Source organism: Arachis stenosperma, chromosome 2 (genome assembly GCF_014773155.1).
Source record: "Arachis stenosperma cultivar V10309 chromosome 2, arast.V10309.gnm1.PFL2, whole genome shotgun sequence".
NCBI classification, from domain to species: domain Eukaryota; kingdom Viridiplantae; phylum Streptophyta; class Magnoliopsida; order Fabales; family Fabaceae; genus Arachis; species Arachis stenosperma.
The window spans coordinates 23981365-23998914 of NC_080378.1; the positions used below are offsets into that span (position 1 = coordinate 23981365).

General features: G+C 32.7%; 1 protein-coding gene and 1 pseudogene across 1 annotated transcript; both read left to right on the forward strand.

Moving 5' to 3' along the window:
• Window positions 1–8550: 8550 nt before the first annotated feature.
• On the forward strand, window positions 8551–9942 carry LOC130962705 (probable ribose-5-phosphate isomerase 3, chloroplastic; annotated as a pseudogene).
• Window positions 9943–12365: 2423 nt separating this feature from the next.
• LOC130961708 (pectin acetylesterase 12-like) lies at window positions 12366–16997 on the forward strand. Its single transcript, XM_057887693.1, has 12 exons — window positions 12366–12620; window positions 12999–13081; window positions 13245–13374; window positions 13470–13543; window positions 13999–14085; window positions 14169–14293; window positions 14413–14473; window positions 14764–14817; window positions 14969–15046; window positions 15178–15283; window positions 15386–15531; window positions 16371–16997. Exons 1-12 carry the CDS (start codon window positions 12413–12415, stop codon window positions 16476–16478), a joined length of 1260 nt encoding a protein of 419 aa, XP_057743676.1. The 5' UTR covers window positions 12366–12412; the 3' UTR covers window positions 16479–16997.
• The last annotated feature ends 553 nt before the right edge of the window (window positions 16998–17550 follow it).

The following is a 17550-nucleotide window of genomic DNA, read 5'->3' on the forward strand; positions in this document are numbered from 1 at the left end:
AAGAAGCCAATGAATCGAGATAACTTCAGCAATTGTGTCAGTGAGAGCACGGTATTTAGCTTCTGTGCTTGATCAAGCAGTGAATGCTTGCTTCTTAGCTCGCCAAGAAACAAACAATAACCAGTAGTGGAACGACGATCAGTGGGATCACCAGCCCAATCAGCATATGAGTACGCCTGAAGGGATAAAGATGAATGGGCAGAAAAATGAAGTCCATGGAATAGAATGCCTTTGATGTAGCAAAGAATGCGAAGAACTGCCGCATAGTGAGTAGTATGAGATGCCGACAAGAACTGGCTAAGAACATGAACCGAATAGGCGATGTCCGGTCGGATGATAGTTAAGTAGACGAGTCCTCCAACTAGCTGTCGATAAAGAGTAGGATTATCCAAAACAGTGCCATCCATAGGAGTAAATCGAACATTGGGCTCAAGAGGAGTAGACTTATTGCGACTATCTGTAAGTCCGGCTCGAGCAAGAAGATCTGAAGCATACTTAGCTTGAAAGAGATAGATATCATCATCGGTGGATATGACTTCTAGACCAAGAAAGTAGCTGAGAGAACCAAGATCTTTCATCTCAAAAGTACGATGAAGGGACGCCTTGTGATCAGAGATACCATCAACATCATCTCCAGTAATGATCATGTTATCGACATACAAAAGTAGAAGAACAACTCCACGTTCACTTTTACGAATGAAGAGAGCATTCTCATGAGGGTTGCAAGTAAAACCAAGATTGCATATGGTAATGCTGAACTTGTCAAATCATTCACGATGAGCTTGCTTAAGTCCATAAAGTGCCTTGCGAAGGAGACAGAGCTTACTAGAAGGACAAGGATATACCGGAGGTGGTTTCATATAGACTTTCTTTTTCAAATCTCATTAAAAAATGCATTCTTCACATCCATCTGACCGAGAGACCATTTTTTTACCGCAGCAATGGCAAGGAGAGCTTGAACAAACATAAGACGAGCGACAGGAGCAAAAGTCTCTTCATAGTCAATACCATACTCTTGTGTACAACCTTGAGCAACCAATCATGCCTTATAACGATCAATGAAACCATCAGAGCGAGTCTTGATCTTGTTTACCCATCTACTATCCACAACTTCTTGATCAGAAGGAGGATCAACTAAATTCCAAGTGTGAGTCTTTTCAAGTGCCTGAATTTCTTCCTGCATTACTTGCTGCTAATTTGGATTGGTAGAGGTTTCTCGGAATGACTGAGGTTCATGACGATGAAGAATAGTAGAAAAATAGTGATAATCAAGAAGATGAGGAGGTGGATTTCTTATCCTAAAAGAACGGGTGGCGAAAGGAGACATGACAAAAGGAGTAAGAGTATCGTCCAGTCTGAAAGTATCGGGAGATGAAGAAGACGAAAGAGGAGGGGCCTCGAGGGATGGGCTTGAGGTAGACCCTATAGTATTATCACTAGAAAAGAAATCAATATTGGAATTAGTAAAAAACGGTGACGGAGTAGAAGGAATGGATTCAAAAGAGGAAAGATTAATTTTATTATATTTTGTCTATGGTTCAAAGAATTAAATTAAACCGTCAATCTAGTTAACAGGAAGTCGATTATCAGATCATTTTAGTCTCAGATAAAAATCATTTGATAGAAAAGTGATAAAAGATTGAAAAAATTAGTTAAAAAATTAATTAATTGATCGAATCATTGTAATTTCTAGTGGTTAATCAATTTAAAATAAAAATAAAAATTAACTTTTAAAAAATATATATTGTATATATAAATATATTATTTTATTATATTAAATTTAATTGCAATTGAATGTCAGATGAATTTTTTAGAACCTTGATCTTATTTCTAATTTGTCACGTAATACTTAATTGGAATACAGTAGTAAAAAAATTTATTAAAAAAGATTAATCTGATTCATATCAATATTTTTAATGACCAAATTAATTCATGCATAATATTTGATAAGGTAATTTGAATATTAACCCAAACTAAAGAAAAAGTTTAGGGACCAAACTAAAATATAAATCAACTCAATCAACTTCTTTTAATTTTTAATTTTAAAATTTAAAAAATTAAAATAATGTGGAGTTATTTACTAATTTATTTATTTATTTTTATAATAAATCAGTTTTTCAACTAGTTAACTTGAATTAGCTATATTATTAATTAGTACTTAGCGGAACTCTAACCCAAATTAATAACCAAAGAGAGTTGATTGATGACAAAGTTATCGAAAAAAAAAAGAAAAAGAAAATTATATGCTACATGAAAAGTTGTAGGTTTTTATACATTTTTTTCTTTAATTGGGTTCTTTATTATATTAAATTTTGTGATTAAGTTTTTACCGTAATAAAAACATTAAAATTAATAGAATATTCTGTTAAATAAAATAAATATATCTAATATTTGAATAAATATTCTTTTGTTTAATAGAATATTTAATTAATTCTAATATTTTTGTGACGACAGAGACTTAGTTACAAAATTTGATATGGTATAGAGATCCAATTAAAAATAAAAAATATAAAAATTTAATTAAAATTTGGTAAAATTATAGAAACTAGCGGAATAATTAAACCTATAATAAATCCATCTAAAGGATAATTTTAATAGTAATTGGAGAATGGATCCTCTTATTTTTTTTTAATTGAGAGAATAAACTGTAAAGTATGATTTCTAACATTTTAATATTTCTCTCTCATGTTTTCTCTTATCTCACTTATAAAATTAATAATAAACAATTATACTTTATCTTTTGAAATGAAAAAAATTGAAAAGATCCAATCCAATAATATAAATACGTTTCATAACTAATTTTAATTTTTCTTTTTTCTTAATCTATAATATTATCTTTCATGAACAATTTTCATGCTTTATTCTAAAACTTCATTTATAGATAGATACAAAATATTAGTTGGGATTTCATTTTTTTATTTTTCTTTTTATTTGAAAAAGTAAAGTGTAATATAATATTATATATTTTATAAGTGAAATAAAAAAATATAACAAAAAAGTATTAAATAAAGTGTGATTTTTTTACTATATAATTTATAAGTAGCTAGAATAAAAAATTATAAAAATTAAAAAATTAAATATTATATTTTATATTCTCAATTAAAAAAATAAAAAATTAAAGAGGATCTGTTTTCATACTAACCAATTCAAACTCTAAGGTAGCGTTTGGTGGAGAGACAGAGACAGAAAAACTGAAACTGAGAGACAGAGATAGGGATTGAAATAAATCTCAGTATTTTGTTTGGTGCAAAATAGGAGACAGGAATTGAAACAAAAATGAAACTCTAATTTAATTTGCACAAAAGGTAAAATTAGAATTAATTAATTGAAATAAAAGTATTTTAGGTATAAAATGTTATTAAAGTTTCAGTCTTCATCTCTAAAATTTCAGTCTCCTGTGTCCCTACTTTTTCGAGGTGCTGAAATACTAAAATTTTAGAGACAAAGACAGAAATTTTAGTACCAATCTCTAAACTAACAAACATAATATTAAATCTCAGTCTCTCGATCTCTGTCTTAGTACCTCAAAACAAACCTACCTAATCGACCAATTCTACAAGCCATCAGTGCTATGCTGGAAAATGAGAGCTAACAACTTAACATCAATAACGAGGAGATAATAGTTAATAAAATTTGTCAAAACGTTATTATCTTTGGTGGACGTTATTATTTTTAGTGGATACAAATAACTTGTTTTTTGAAGTTATTTGTGATATTAAAATATTTTAATTGTACAAATCGGTAATGTTAAGAAAACAAAAAATATAGTCAAAATTGTTATAAAATAACTAAATAAATAAATAAATAAGGAAGAAGTAACAAACATAGAATATAAAAAAGTATAAAGAGAGTGAGAGAAGTATTACAACATAAAAGAGAGAGAGAATTATTTTATTGCTTTTGTATGTATTGCATGAGGAAAAGCCTCTTATTTATAGGCATACAAAAGGTAACATTTTCAACCTTCATTAAATTCAATCTCTCTTGAGAATGGACATCCACCTATTCAATCTTATCACAACACTCCCCCTTGGATGTCCATTTAGGATTATGCCTCGTTAAAACCTTACTAAAGAAAACCCAATGGGAAAAAACTTTAGTGAAGGAAAAAGAGTACAATATTCTTTGTGACGGGGACTGCCTCATTAAAAACCTTGTCAAGAAAAACCCAATGGGAAAAAAACCTGACCAAGGAAAAAAGAGTACAGTCTCCCCCTCTTGCCGACATTATTTTATATCTCGAAATCGGCGCATCCCAATCTGATGTACCAATCTTTCAAAAGAAGATTTTGGGAGTGACTTTGTGAATAAATCTGCCAGATTATCACTTGAACGGATCTGTTGGACATCAATTGTCCCTTGATTTTGAAGGTCATGAGTGAAGAAGAATTTGGGAGAAATGTGCTTTGTTCTATCGCCTTTAATGTATCCGCCTTTAAGTTGAGCAATGCATGCTGTATTATCTTCAAACAGGACAGTTGGAGCTATCTTATGATCAATCAGTCCACATGATGACATAATATATTGAATCAAACTCCTCAGCCAAAAACACTCGCAACTAGCTTCATGAATCGCCAGTATTTCAGCATGATTAGAGGATGTTGCAGCAATTGTCTGTTTCGTGGACCTCCATGATATAGCTGTTCCACCATATGTAAATAGGTATCCTGTTTGAGATCTCCCTTTATGTGGATCAGACAAATATCCGGCATCTGCATAGCCAACTAGTTGTGACTTGGATCCATAGGGATAAAACAATCCCATATCAACCGTCCCATGAAGATATCGAAAGATTTGTTTGATTCCACTCCAATGTCTTCTGGTTGGAGAGGAACTATATCTTGCTAGTAAATTCACAGCAAATGATATATCGAGTCGCGTATTATTAGCAAGATACATTAGTGCTCCAATGGCACTAAGATATGGTACTTCAGGACCAAGGATATCTTCATTTTCTTCTTTAGGATGGAATTGATCCTTCTCCACATCCAAAGATCTTACGATCATTGGGGTACTCAAGGGATGTGACTTATCCATATAAAATCTTTTCAAGATCTTTTCTGTGTATGTTGTTTGATGAATAAAGATCCCACTTTTTATATGCTCGATCTGCAGGTCGAGGCAAAACTTAGTCTTTCCAAGATCTTTCATCTCAAACTCTTCTTTTAGAGTTTTTATAATTGTTGGAATCTCTTCAGGAGTCCCAATGATATTTAAATCATCAACGTACACAGCAATTATAATGAATCCATAAGCTGTTTTCTTTATGAAAACACACGGGCATATATCATCATTCTTGAAACCGTTTTTGGCCAGATACTCAGTAAGACGATTATACCACATTCGTCCAGATTACTTTAGACCATATAAAGATCTTTGCAATTTGACTGAGTATAACCCTTGCGAATATTCATTAGATGGTTTAGATATCTTTAATCCTTCAGGGACTTTCATATAGATATCCCGATCTAATGAGCCGTATAAATAGGCTGTTACCACATCCATTAAATGCATATGCAGTTTATGATATGCAGATAAACTGACCAAATAACGCAAAGTTATCGCATCCACTACAGAGGAATACGTTTCTTCATAATCTATACCGGGCCTTTGTGAAAAACCTTGTGCCACAAGTCGGGCTTTATAGCGCACAACTTCATTTTTCTCATTTCGTTTTCTCACAAATACCCACTTATATCCAACAGGTTTTACATCTTCAGGTGTACGGACTACAGGTCCGAAGACTTCACGTTTTGCAAGTGAGTCTAATTCAGCCTTCATGGCTGCTTCCCATTTTGGCCAATCATTTCTTTGTCGACATTCTTCGACTGATCTTGGCTCAAGATCCTTACTTTCATGCATGATATCTAATGCCACATTATATGCAAATATTTCATTGACAATTGTCTTATTTCGGTCCCATTTCTCTCCTGTAAAGACATAATTTATTGAGATCTCATCATTTTCACAATTTTCAGGTACCTGAACGTCTTCTGGCGTTATATCAGAATTTTGGACAACTGCCGGTGTCTTTACTATGTCTTTTTCAACAGGAATATTTACCTCTTTTCTCTTTCGAGGATTTTTATCTTTGGAACCGACAGGCCTGCCACGCTTCTGGTGTGTATTTGCTTCAGTGGCTATTTGTCCTACTGGGACATCAATTCGAATTGGGGCATTTTCCGCCCTGCCACGCTTCTGGCGTGAATTTGCTTCAGTGGCTACTTGTCCTACTGGGACATCAATTCGAATTGGGGCATTTTCCGCTGGTATATAAGATTTGGTTATCCTCTTTGTATCGGAAAATGCATCAGGCAATTCATTTGCTATTCTTTGCAAATGTATAATTTTTTTTGAACTTCTAGTTCACATTGCCCTGATCGAGAATCTAAATGCATCAATGATGATGCATTCCAATTAAGTTCCTTTTCAGGAAACTTATTCTCTCCCCCTAATGTTGGAAATTTTGATTCATCAAAATGACAATCCGTAAACCGGGTTTTAAATACATCTCCAGTTTGTATTTCAAGATACCTCACTATAGAGGGAGAATCATATCCAACATATATCCCCAATTTTCTTTGGGGTCCCATTTTGGTGCGATTAGGTGGTGCAATGGGAACATATATTGCACACCCAAATATTCTTAAATGGGAAACATTTGGCTGCTGGCCAAAAGCTAATTGCATAGGAGAGAATTGATGATAACTCATTGGCCTCAAACGAATAAGTGCTGCGGCATGTAAAATAGCATGCCCCCAAACCGAGGTTGGGAGATTTGTTCTCATAAGCAAAGGTCTAGCAATCAATTGGAGGCGTTTAATAAGTGATTCTGCTAACCCATTTTGTGTGTGAACATAAGCTACTGGATGTTCAACACTTATTCCATTAGCCATACAATAAGCATCAAATGCTTAGGAAGTAAATTCACCAGCATTATCAAGACGAATTGTTTTGATTGAATTTTCTGAAAATTGTGCTTTTAATCGAATAATTTGAGCCAGTAATCTCGCAAACGCCAGGTTGCGAGAAGATAATAAGCACACATGTGACCATCTCGAAGATGCGTCTATTATGACCATAAAATATCTAAAAGATCCACATGGTGGATGAATAGGTCCACATATATCACCTTGAATCCTTTCTAGGAATTTAGGGGACTCAAATCCAATCTTTACTGGTGATGGCTTTAAAATTAGCTTTCCCTGAGAACATGCAGCACAACAAAATTCACTAGTTTTAAGAATCTTCTGGTTCTTTAGTGAATGTCCATGAGAGTTTTCAATAATTCTCCTCATCATGGTTGTTCCCGGATGACCCAATCTATTATGCCAAGTTACAAATTCATTTGGGCTAGTAAACTTCTGGTTTACAATGGCATGTGATTCAATTGCACTAATCTTGGTATAATACAATCCAGATGAAAGTGAAGGTAACTTTTCTAATATAACTTTCTTATTTGAATCATGAGTTGTGATACATAAATACTCATGATTTTCCTCATTCATTGTCTCAACATGATATCCATTTCAGCGAATATCTTTGAAACTCAACAAGTTCCTCAGAGACTTGGTAGATAATAGTGCATTATTTATTATAAATTTTGTTCCTCCAAGAAACAAAATTATAGCTCTTCCGGAGCCTTCTATCACATTGCCTGAGCCAATAATAGTATTAACATACTCTTCTTTTGGCACAAGATGGGTAAAATATATATCACTTTTAAGAATAGTGTGCGAACTTGCACTATCCGCAAGGCAGATATCTTCAGAATATATCCTTACCATTTTTCTTCAAAAACAAATAATAATAATAATAAAATGAGTAAAAGTACATGCACAATAAAATTATTCACATGAATACTTAACAAACACATACATATATCAAATTATTCCATTATTGATCAAATAGCCAATATCTCCTTCAGAATCCTTAAAGAAATTAGATACATCATAATGAGTGGTGGAATTTTCATCATTTGAAACAAAATTTGTTTCCTTTTCTTTGTCATCCCTTTTCAAAGATGCTTGATAAAGATCAACTAGGTGCCTTGGGGTACGACAGGTACGTGACCAATGGCCCTTTCCACCACAATGGAAGCATTAATCCTCAATTGATATACTTTGCCCATTATTTCTTTCTTTATCCCACTTCTGGTGAGATCTTTTCTTGTGAACATAATTCATTTTCCTTCCATAATTTTTTTTGTCATCAAAATCTTGCCGTTTACCTCTTCTGGGGTTATAATTTGCCGCATTTACTTCAGGAAATGGGGCGGCGCCAACTGGACGCGCTTCATGATTTATCAAAAGTAACTCATTGTTGCATTCAGCAACAAGAAAGCAAGAAATTAATTCAAAATACTTTTTAATTTATTTTTCTCGATACTGCTACTGCAGGAGCACATTCGAGACATGGAAGGTCGAAAAAATTTTCTCTAACATATCGGGCTTGAGGAAGTATCACATGATTGTACATTTCTTCAAGGTCTTTCCACAGATCTGCAAGATCTTTTAATGTGGGATATTCATTTTTCAATCATACTTCAAGATGACGACGAAAGAGAATTATGGCTTTGGCTATATCCTTTTGGGATGTATTATTTTCAGCCTTAATGGTATCTCCAAGATCCATTGAATCAAGATGGATTTCAACATCTATATCCATGATAAATAATTATTTCCAAATATATCAAGAGCATTATATTCAAGATGAAAGGGTTTCAACATAATAAAAATTTGTTACCTGGAGTCTTCCTAAAATTTCATTAGAGCTTCGTGCTGATAACGTGTTGTAAAATAACTAAATAAATAAACAAGGAAGAGGTAACAAACATAAAATATAAAGAAGTATAAAGAGAGTGAGAGAAGTATTGCAACATAAAAGAGAGAGAGAATTATTTTATTGCTTTTGTATGTATTGCATGAGGAAAAGCCTCTTATTTATAGGCATACAAAAGGTAACATTTTCAACCTTCATTAAATTCAATCTCTCTTGAGAATGGACATCCACCTATTCAATCTTATCACAACAAAAATTTGTTTTGTTTAATATTCATTAATTATCGCAATAACTAATAAATGTTAAATAAGATAAGTTACGGTTATTTTTAATTAATTTTCTTTGGTTACTAAACATTTCCGTGTCCAAATAATATTATACGGTTAATATATTTTTTGTGAACATTTTATGGTTAATATTTATATAAAAAAGTATAGAGAACCAAGTGTGTAACCAGCCAGAATTGAACAACTCAATTAATTGTAATTATTAATAATTAATTTTAAATTTAAAATTTAAATAATTAGAAACTGATTAAATAAAGCTAATTAAAAACTACAAAAACTTTCTCCATCTCTTCCATATTAACTTGCACACTCTAACAACAACACACACAGATTCTCTTCCTCACCGTCAAGCCCTCTCCACCCCTGCCCTCACGCAAGACGACCTCAAGAAGTTCGCCGCCGACAAAGCCGTTGAGTACGTCAAGTTTGGCATGGTCCTCGGCCTCGGCACCGGCTCCACCGCCGCTTCATCGTTGCCAAGCTTTGTCATCTTCTCTCCACTGGTCAACTCTCCAACATCATCGGCGTCCCTACCTTCAAGCGCACTAAGGAACAGGCACGTTCTTTCGGAATCTCGTTCTCTGTCCTTGACGACAACTTCTGCTTCGATCTCCTCATCGACAGCGCCGATGAGGTGGACCCGACCTCAATCTTGTAAAAGGCCGTGGCGGCGCTCTTTCTTGTTGGAGGCCACCTTCGACAAGTTCATTGTGGTGGTCAATGAAACAAAGCTACTCGGAGGAGCGACCTTGCGATGCCGATGGAGGTGGTGCAATTTTGCGGAAAGTACAATCTGGTTCAGCTTCAAGAGTTATTCAAGGAAAAAGGAGTGATAGAGCATGGGTTATTTTTGAACAATTGTAAAAATATATAAAAAAATATTCATTTAATATAAAAAAATCCTAATGCTTCACAAAAGAAATGACCAGCTATAGGATTTAAAAAATAAAAATATCCACATCTGTTTTACAAAAAATTTAAAAAATACATAAAAAACATTTATTTAGTATGAAAAAAAAATATCATAATATTTAGCAGAAGAAATATTTATGTATATCAACTTACTTTTGTTAAGACGAATTTCGAGATTCAATCCATTAAAAAGTTGGCTAGACATAGTTGATTTCCTAATTGTCCTCTATTTATATATTATGTAATTTTCACCATTAAATTGCACAAAAAGAACACCCAAAAAATTGCACAGACATGCATCTTCCACCATTAATTGGTGGAGAGTCATAAATATGGTGCTTCTAATATGATTGTGACTTGGTAAGCTCTGCTAGTAATGAGAAATTAAAAAGAAATTTTCATGCTTTTAAACCTATTTAATGTCTATTTTAAACATATTTATAGTTATATTAAAAAAATAAAAGTAGACATTATCACTCTAAAGTTGATAATGTCTTTTTCGTTTGAAAGATTTTATTCTTAATACAAAATACATAAACAATAAATTTTATTAGAATGGGAGTGACATTATCAATTCAGAAATAACAATATCCATTTTCTAAAAAAAAAAAAATCAATGAGTAGTTTTAAAATTTTTTAAAATACATATTAAATAATTTTTAAGAGCATGCATGTTTGTCTCTAATTTTTCTGTATTTAAAGCTTTTTGAATCATTTCTAAGATTCCAAAGAAGGCTTTAAACCTATGAAACAAAAGGAAAGAAAGCAGACCCCATAAAATAATTGTCATTTAACTAATAAGCTTCTGTTTTAAGTCTTATTTAATTTTTTTCTTTTATTTTTTTCCTCTGATTTTGTCGGCATGAGGCACCATAAGCTAAGGCCCTTGATCCGTTTCACATACGATTGCTGTTATTTATTAACTAATCATGTTTGTCCAAATCTTGGATCATAAACCAACATTTCAACCAACTTTGATGCATTCTTCTTTTTGACTTGAAAGAGTGAAACATTATTGTAATTGCTAACTTTGGCTTAGTTGAACGCCAAAAGAAAAACTAGTGTTTGAGTTTAACACTTTAATATCCAATAGAGATGAAGTATGCGGCACAGTAAGAAATGGTGTTGAAGAGTTCAAAGTAACACAAAAGAGACGAAAATGATGCATGCAGCATGCTTATAAGAAAATTTTAAGACATATAATAGACAATTTAGTTAAATATTGTAATTGATATGACAATAAATAATTAAATAATATTCATTTTCAAAAAATATTAACAATACATGCAACTTTGGTGACTTTTTCAACTGTACATGAAATTAAAAACTTGTTATTATTTCACATCATTGAGTTGAAACAAGTGAATTTTTAAGTGATAGATTTAGCTACTTTACTATTAATGTATTATTGTCCGGTTGATGAAAATTTACCTACATTTGTTTTTATATAAAGTTAATATTTAAGATTTATGAAATAATTTGATAAATTTAATTAAATTATTATTTAAAATTTTTTAATTATTAATTTTATATAAAAATAATTAAATAAAAATCTTGACCTTCCTAATTATTATTTGAGCAAGGTAAAATGTAATATGTGCATTGTTGAGTTGTAAATGATTAAATGGCAACAAAGTCCAACTCAAAAGATGAAAAGTTAGGCATTTCAATTTTTAAGTTCTCTCGTCAGAATCACTTTAGAGTTTAGACATTGGCGGTAACTGATTGGAAAAAATGAAGGAACAAAACGAGGCAGCAGTTAATATATTCTTAAAAAAAATTTCACAAGCAACTTCATATTTTTTTTTAATACAAAAAAGAAACATAAATATTTAATTTATATATTATAGAAGTTTTATAAATAAAATAGAAATAAACAATATTAGTCTTAACTCTTATTTTTGTCCTGGAATTCTACCAGTAGAGTGTATGAAAGAAAATAATAAATAAAACAGAAGAGTTAATGATTATTAAAATTAAAATATTTATCTATATATTTTATGAGTTTAAACTTGTTTTTTTAACAGTGTCAAATATTTTTAGTTTTTTAATTATATATATATTTTTAAATAATTATTCACGTAAATAATATAAAAAAATTATTTTTACTACACAATTGAATACATCTGTTTTATATATAACATATTGAAGCATCAAGAGAAAAATTAAAGAGAAACAAATTTAGGATTAGCGACACCCTGTTTATACATAATTAAATTAAATTCACCCGTTTATTATTATTTTTAGTATTATTGAAAAGAAAATTCAATTATCCCCCTAAATATTTCTCTCTAAAAAAAGCAGTGGTTTCGCTCCTTTTTGCAAATTCTCTTCTGATGTGACGGTGTGTGAGAGTGACGCATGCTTTGAAGCTTTTTTCCCTTCTCAAACTCCCTGAAACCTGAGAGTGGAGAGAGCCACAGCTTTTAACAATGAAGGTGCTTGTGTGGTTTGGCATTGTAATAAAGCTTGTTGTTCTGTCAAGCAAGGCCTCTGAAGCGGTTGAGCATCATTACGTGAATGCAAGTGATCTCAACTTGTTGGAGGCCCACGAAGCTGAAGCGTCCTTAGCTGGAAGGGGTGCCTACACTCTTATGGTACCACTTACCCTTATTCGAACTGCTGCTGCTAAAGGAGCAGGTACACTACTCTCTACTCTCAAAACTTGTAATTATATTTATTTTATTTTCTAAGCAAGCATCTTCTGAGTCTAAAATTCATTTAATTGCTTTTCAAGTAACATTTTGAAACCCTGCATTCCTCTCTCTCTCTGTTTTTTTAATTGCCTGTTACTTAGCATTTACATAATCTATTGAAAGTAGGATTCTTTATTTTATTTATTTATTTATCTATTTTTGCCTTCATTTTAATGTGATTTCTTCGGAATGTTTTCTGAGATTTTTTTTAGGCTTAAGTGTTTTTTTTTTCTTTTTTATAATGAACGAATGTACATAAAAAAAACTAATGCTTTTTATTTACGAATCTACATAATTGGATTGTTATTTTATTTTTTGACAGTTTGTTTGGATGGATCATTGCCTGGTTACCATTTACATCGAGGATATGGATCAGGAGCAAATAGCTGGATCGTTAATTTAGAGGTACCACATAATAATATTTCATTCAATTAGTTAGATTTGTGCACTGTTTTCATTTTCTTTTGCATGTGAAGTGTTCTGTGAGTTAAAATAGTATCTTTTTGTTTGTTTATAATTGTATTCACTATTCACCTACTGGACTATTAGAGTATAAATTCTTTGATAGGGTGGAGGATGGTGTAATGATGTCAGGACATGTATTTATCGCAAGAAAACTCGGCGCGGATCTTCAGCATTCATGGAAAAGGAGATATCTTTTACAGGAGTATTAAGCAATGAGGCTGAACAAAATCCAGGTTTCCATTCAATTGAACTACTTTGATTGCTCCCTTTGTGTTTTTCCTATAGAGTTAATCATCTCGTTCGACTTCTTGTTCGTTTGTGATTGTAGATTTTTTCAACTGGAACAGAGTGAAGATTCGTTATTGTGATGGTGCCTCTTTTGCTGGGGACAGTGAACATAAGGTAGATTTTGAATCTGAGAGTCATAGAAATGAAATGCGGTTGCCTTGAACTTAAGTTTGGCATGCTTCTTTGAGATTCCGTAAATATATGATGGTCTAAATTGAGTGAATGTAAATGTTCCTAGAGCACGCTTTAAATTGTATATCTAAGTACATAAGCTGTCAAATCTGGTTTCACCAATTTCCCAAAGAAAAATGTTAGGTGACCAACACTTTTTCCTGGTTTTTGTCTTACATTTGAACCAACAGTAGTTAACTCTCTCTCTCTTTTTTTTTTACACTAAAAGTGTTGGTCCTCTAGCATTTCCCATTGGATACAAGTTTGGTGTATATTTGCACAATTTTGTTGTGAAAAAGCTGTATGATTAACATGTGTGGGAGATAACACATTGGTAACAACATTCATAGAATAAGGGTTACCACACAAAACTAAGTGAATGTTGTCTACTGAGACAGGCTGCACGTCTGCAATTCCGAGGACAGCGCATTTGGATGGCTGCAATGGAAGATCTGATGTCGAAGGGAATGCGTTTTGCTCGGCAGGTTGTATTCATATCTGCAGATATACTGATACTGAAATTATACTTTCTTTCTACTCCCAGTTAAATGCAACTATTGTGCTCCAGGCTCTACTTTCTGGATGCTCAGCTGGTGGTCTGGCTACCATCATACACTGCGATGAATTCCGAGGTCTGTTTCCAAGGAGTACAAAAGTGAAGTGTCTCAGTGATGCTGGGCTATTTCTTGATGCGTAAGTTGCTAACTGCGGTATTTCATACAATCAACGCCAATTTCCATCATGATTGCACCATTTTGGACATTTTTGGTCCTCAAATTAACTGCTTACTTGTTTCTCCCTCCGAATTATAGGACCGACGTATCTGGTGGACATACACTCAGGGATTTTTTCAGTGGTGTTGTAGGGTTGCAGGTATATCACTGTTTTTCTTAGGAAACCAAGTTATTATAGCATGAAAGCAAAAATATATTATAAACTTGCCACTTTGTTTTAATATACTCTTGAAAAAGTTTGACAGTTGAATTTGGGCTTCTGCTATTTCAGAATATTAGAAAGAACTCACTTTGTTTGCAGTTACTGAATTTCGGAAACCTTTGTTTAACATGAAAATATTATGTACCAAATGAGAATTCTTTATGGTATGCAAATTGGTCTTTTGACATGGTTATAACTTCCTCAGCATTTTTGTCCATTTATTGCAGGGAGTGCAGAAGAATCTGCCGCGTACTTGTACCAATCACCTTGATCCCACATCGGTAATCATTGATATCCATTAGTCTACAATTTTGGACATATCAAATTTTCAGATGAATGAACATGCACATTGCACGAATGATCCATAATTGTTGTTTGCTCTGAGTTAAACTTGCACTTTTGTTTCTTCTTCTTCTCTCCCTTTTTTTTCAGTGCTTCTTCCCTCAGAACTTGATTGCCGGTATAAGAACCCCACTCTTCATTCTCAACACTGCCTATGATTCATGGCAGGTAAATGTCTGTTTTCATCTCGTACTGCTTGTCCTCTTAACTCCTTATGAGTCATAGGATGTGGTTGCTGGTAGTGTTTATGCATTAAAGCAAGTTTGTAGACTAAACAGATATATTTTGCTTGTAATCAGATCCAGTCAAGCTTAGCTCCAACGACAGCGGACCCAAGTGGCAATTGGCACGATTGTAGAAAAGATTATTATAGGTGTTCTGGTTCACAGATCCAGTTTCTACAAGGTGGTTTGATGCCCGAGAGATTGCTTTTGTTAGAAGCAAAAGGGGTCTCCGACAAACTAATCAGTGTGCTAACTAACTCATTTCATTGTCTCTATTGCACAGGTTTCAGGAATGAAATGTTGAATTCTATGAAAGGCTTCTCAAGATCAAATCAGAATGGAATGTTTATCAATTCCTGTTTTGCTCACTGCCAATCTGAGAGGCAGGATACATGGTTTGCGGACAATTCTCCTGTCATTAGGGAAAAGGTATTCTATTGCAATTTTATTAATCTCTAGTTTCTTTTCTAAGCTATCACCACTTGTTTGTTCTGTTAATAAAAATTCGTTAAACACAATTTTCCACTTTGAATAGATGTTTGTTGAGTTTTGATAAGTTACATAAAGCATTAGTTGTCTTGAAGTTTAAATTTTGTTTTTGACGCAATGAACTGAAAACATCCTTGTTTGAAGCAGTGTCAATACTGTGTTCATAATGCGTGTGTTTGGAAGTGAAAAATCTTGGAATTGATTTTATTTGAATTGAAATGAATTGAATTGTAAATCAGATAATGTGTTTGGAATAAATGATATAAAATGAGAATATGGTCCTCTGGTGGTTGGAAGACTATTAGTCGAAGTCAGCCGGGTGGTCGGTCGGGATGGGCTGATGGTCTGCTGGGATCGGCTTGGCTCCTTTTCCAAGCCCTTCTCTTTGCAGAGAGGATTTGAGATTAGTTAATTCTTACTTTTTTATGTATTCCAAAGGATTTGCAAGTCAAATCAATTCCAATTTCAAAGATTCCAAACATATCCATTATGCTTACAAGTCCTGAAAGGTTAACTAAAAAAATTAGCAGAACATCAGAAAGTTAGTGGTCCAAATCAGAAAATTGTAGTATGTTACTATTACTAATTATCAGACTCAGTTGATCTTCATAACTTTGGTATGTTAATGTTATGCACTGATGATTTTTCTGATCTTCCATGTTACTGCCATTGAGATATACTTTTTTATTCATTCTGATCTTCCATGTTATCTGAAACTTTCTTACACCGCAAAATCTCTGTCAGTTCTAACCTATATATATGCATTAATAAAATTGCAGGCAATTGCTCTGGCAGTTGGAGATTGGTTTTTCAACCGTGCTGTCGTTAAGGACATCGATTGTGCTTACCCTTGTGATAATACATGTCACAATCTGATCTTCAGATGAAGCAAATTTTTATCAAATCGTTCCAAATTCATTCACCACATTCATTTGGCCTCTTCTCATCAGCAATTAGGATATATATTTTTCACCTAAAATTATTATACTAGGCAATTAAAGGGGGGGAAAAAAAGAGGTTGCTGAAAAGTGCAACAAGGTAGCATTTCTCTGTGACCGAGTAGTTGGTGAAAGTGATTGTTGTTATGTATATGTGTTGTGAATCCTTTGTTGCAGATATTGACAAATACTTGCATGTTCTTCGAGTACATTTAATGTATAGATTAATTTTAATCACTGAAAATAAAACTTCAATGATTAAGATTATTCTTGGAACACATTAAATATACTTAAGAAATTTGCAAGAATTCTCATCAAATATTTTTGGTTATCCAATATTCTTTTAGGTGATGGAGAGGCAATAAAACATTAGAATTAGGGACAGTTTGCATAATGTAACTTGGTAGTGATGATTGAACGAGATCATCTCAATCTCATTTGAATATTTCCCTTCCGGTTACAATAAAATGTTTGGCATTCATTATTGGTCAATGACGATTTTCTAAATCAATATAAATTTATTTGTGTTATAAATATATCTGTTATAGATGTTCTAAATTGGTACTGTATTTTAAATTTTAAATAAATAGAATTAGTTAATCTACCTGAGTCAGTTAGCAATTAGAGCTTAGGTTATAAATAGCTCTCTTGTGGTGTTTTGTGTACAACACAATCATTAATAAAGTGGTCTATTATTTTTTTTTTCTTTCGTCTCAAACTCTAATCCTTATTTCCATAGCACGTTATTAGCACTGCACTTTAATCAACTAAGCTCTAAGGCTAAGTAATTCTTTTTCTCTTCTACCCACTTTATTCTTCTAATTTTTTTTTGTGCCATGACCTGTGATCTTCTATACAATACAACAATTTTTTTTATGACATGGCCTATGATCGTCTTTTATGACGTGATCGTCTTTTATGGCTAAGTAAGTTTTTTATACCATAGCCTGTGATCATCTATCCACATTGATGATTAATTTTTTTTAATGATTTTTCTATGCAATACAAGCAACCCATTTTT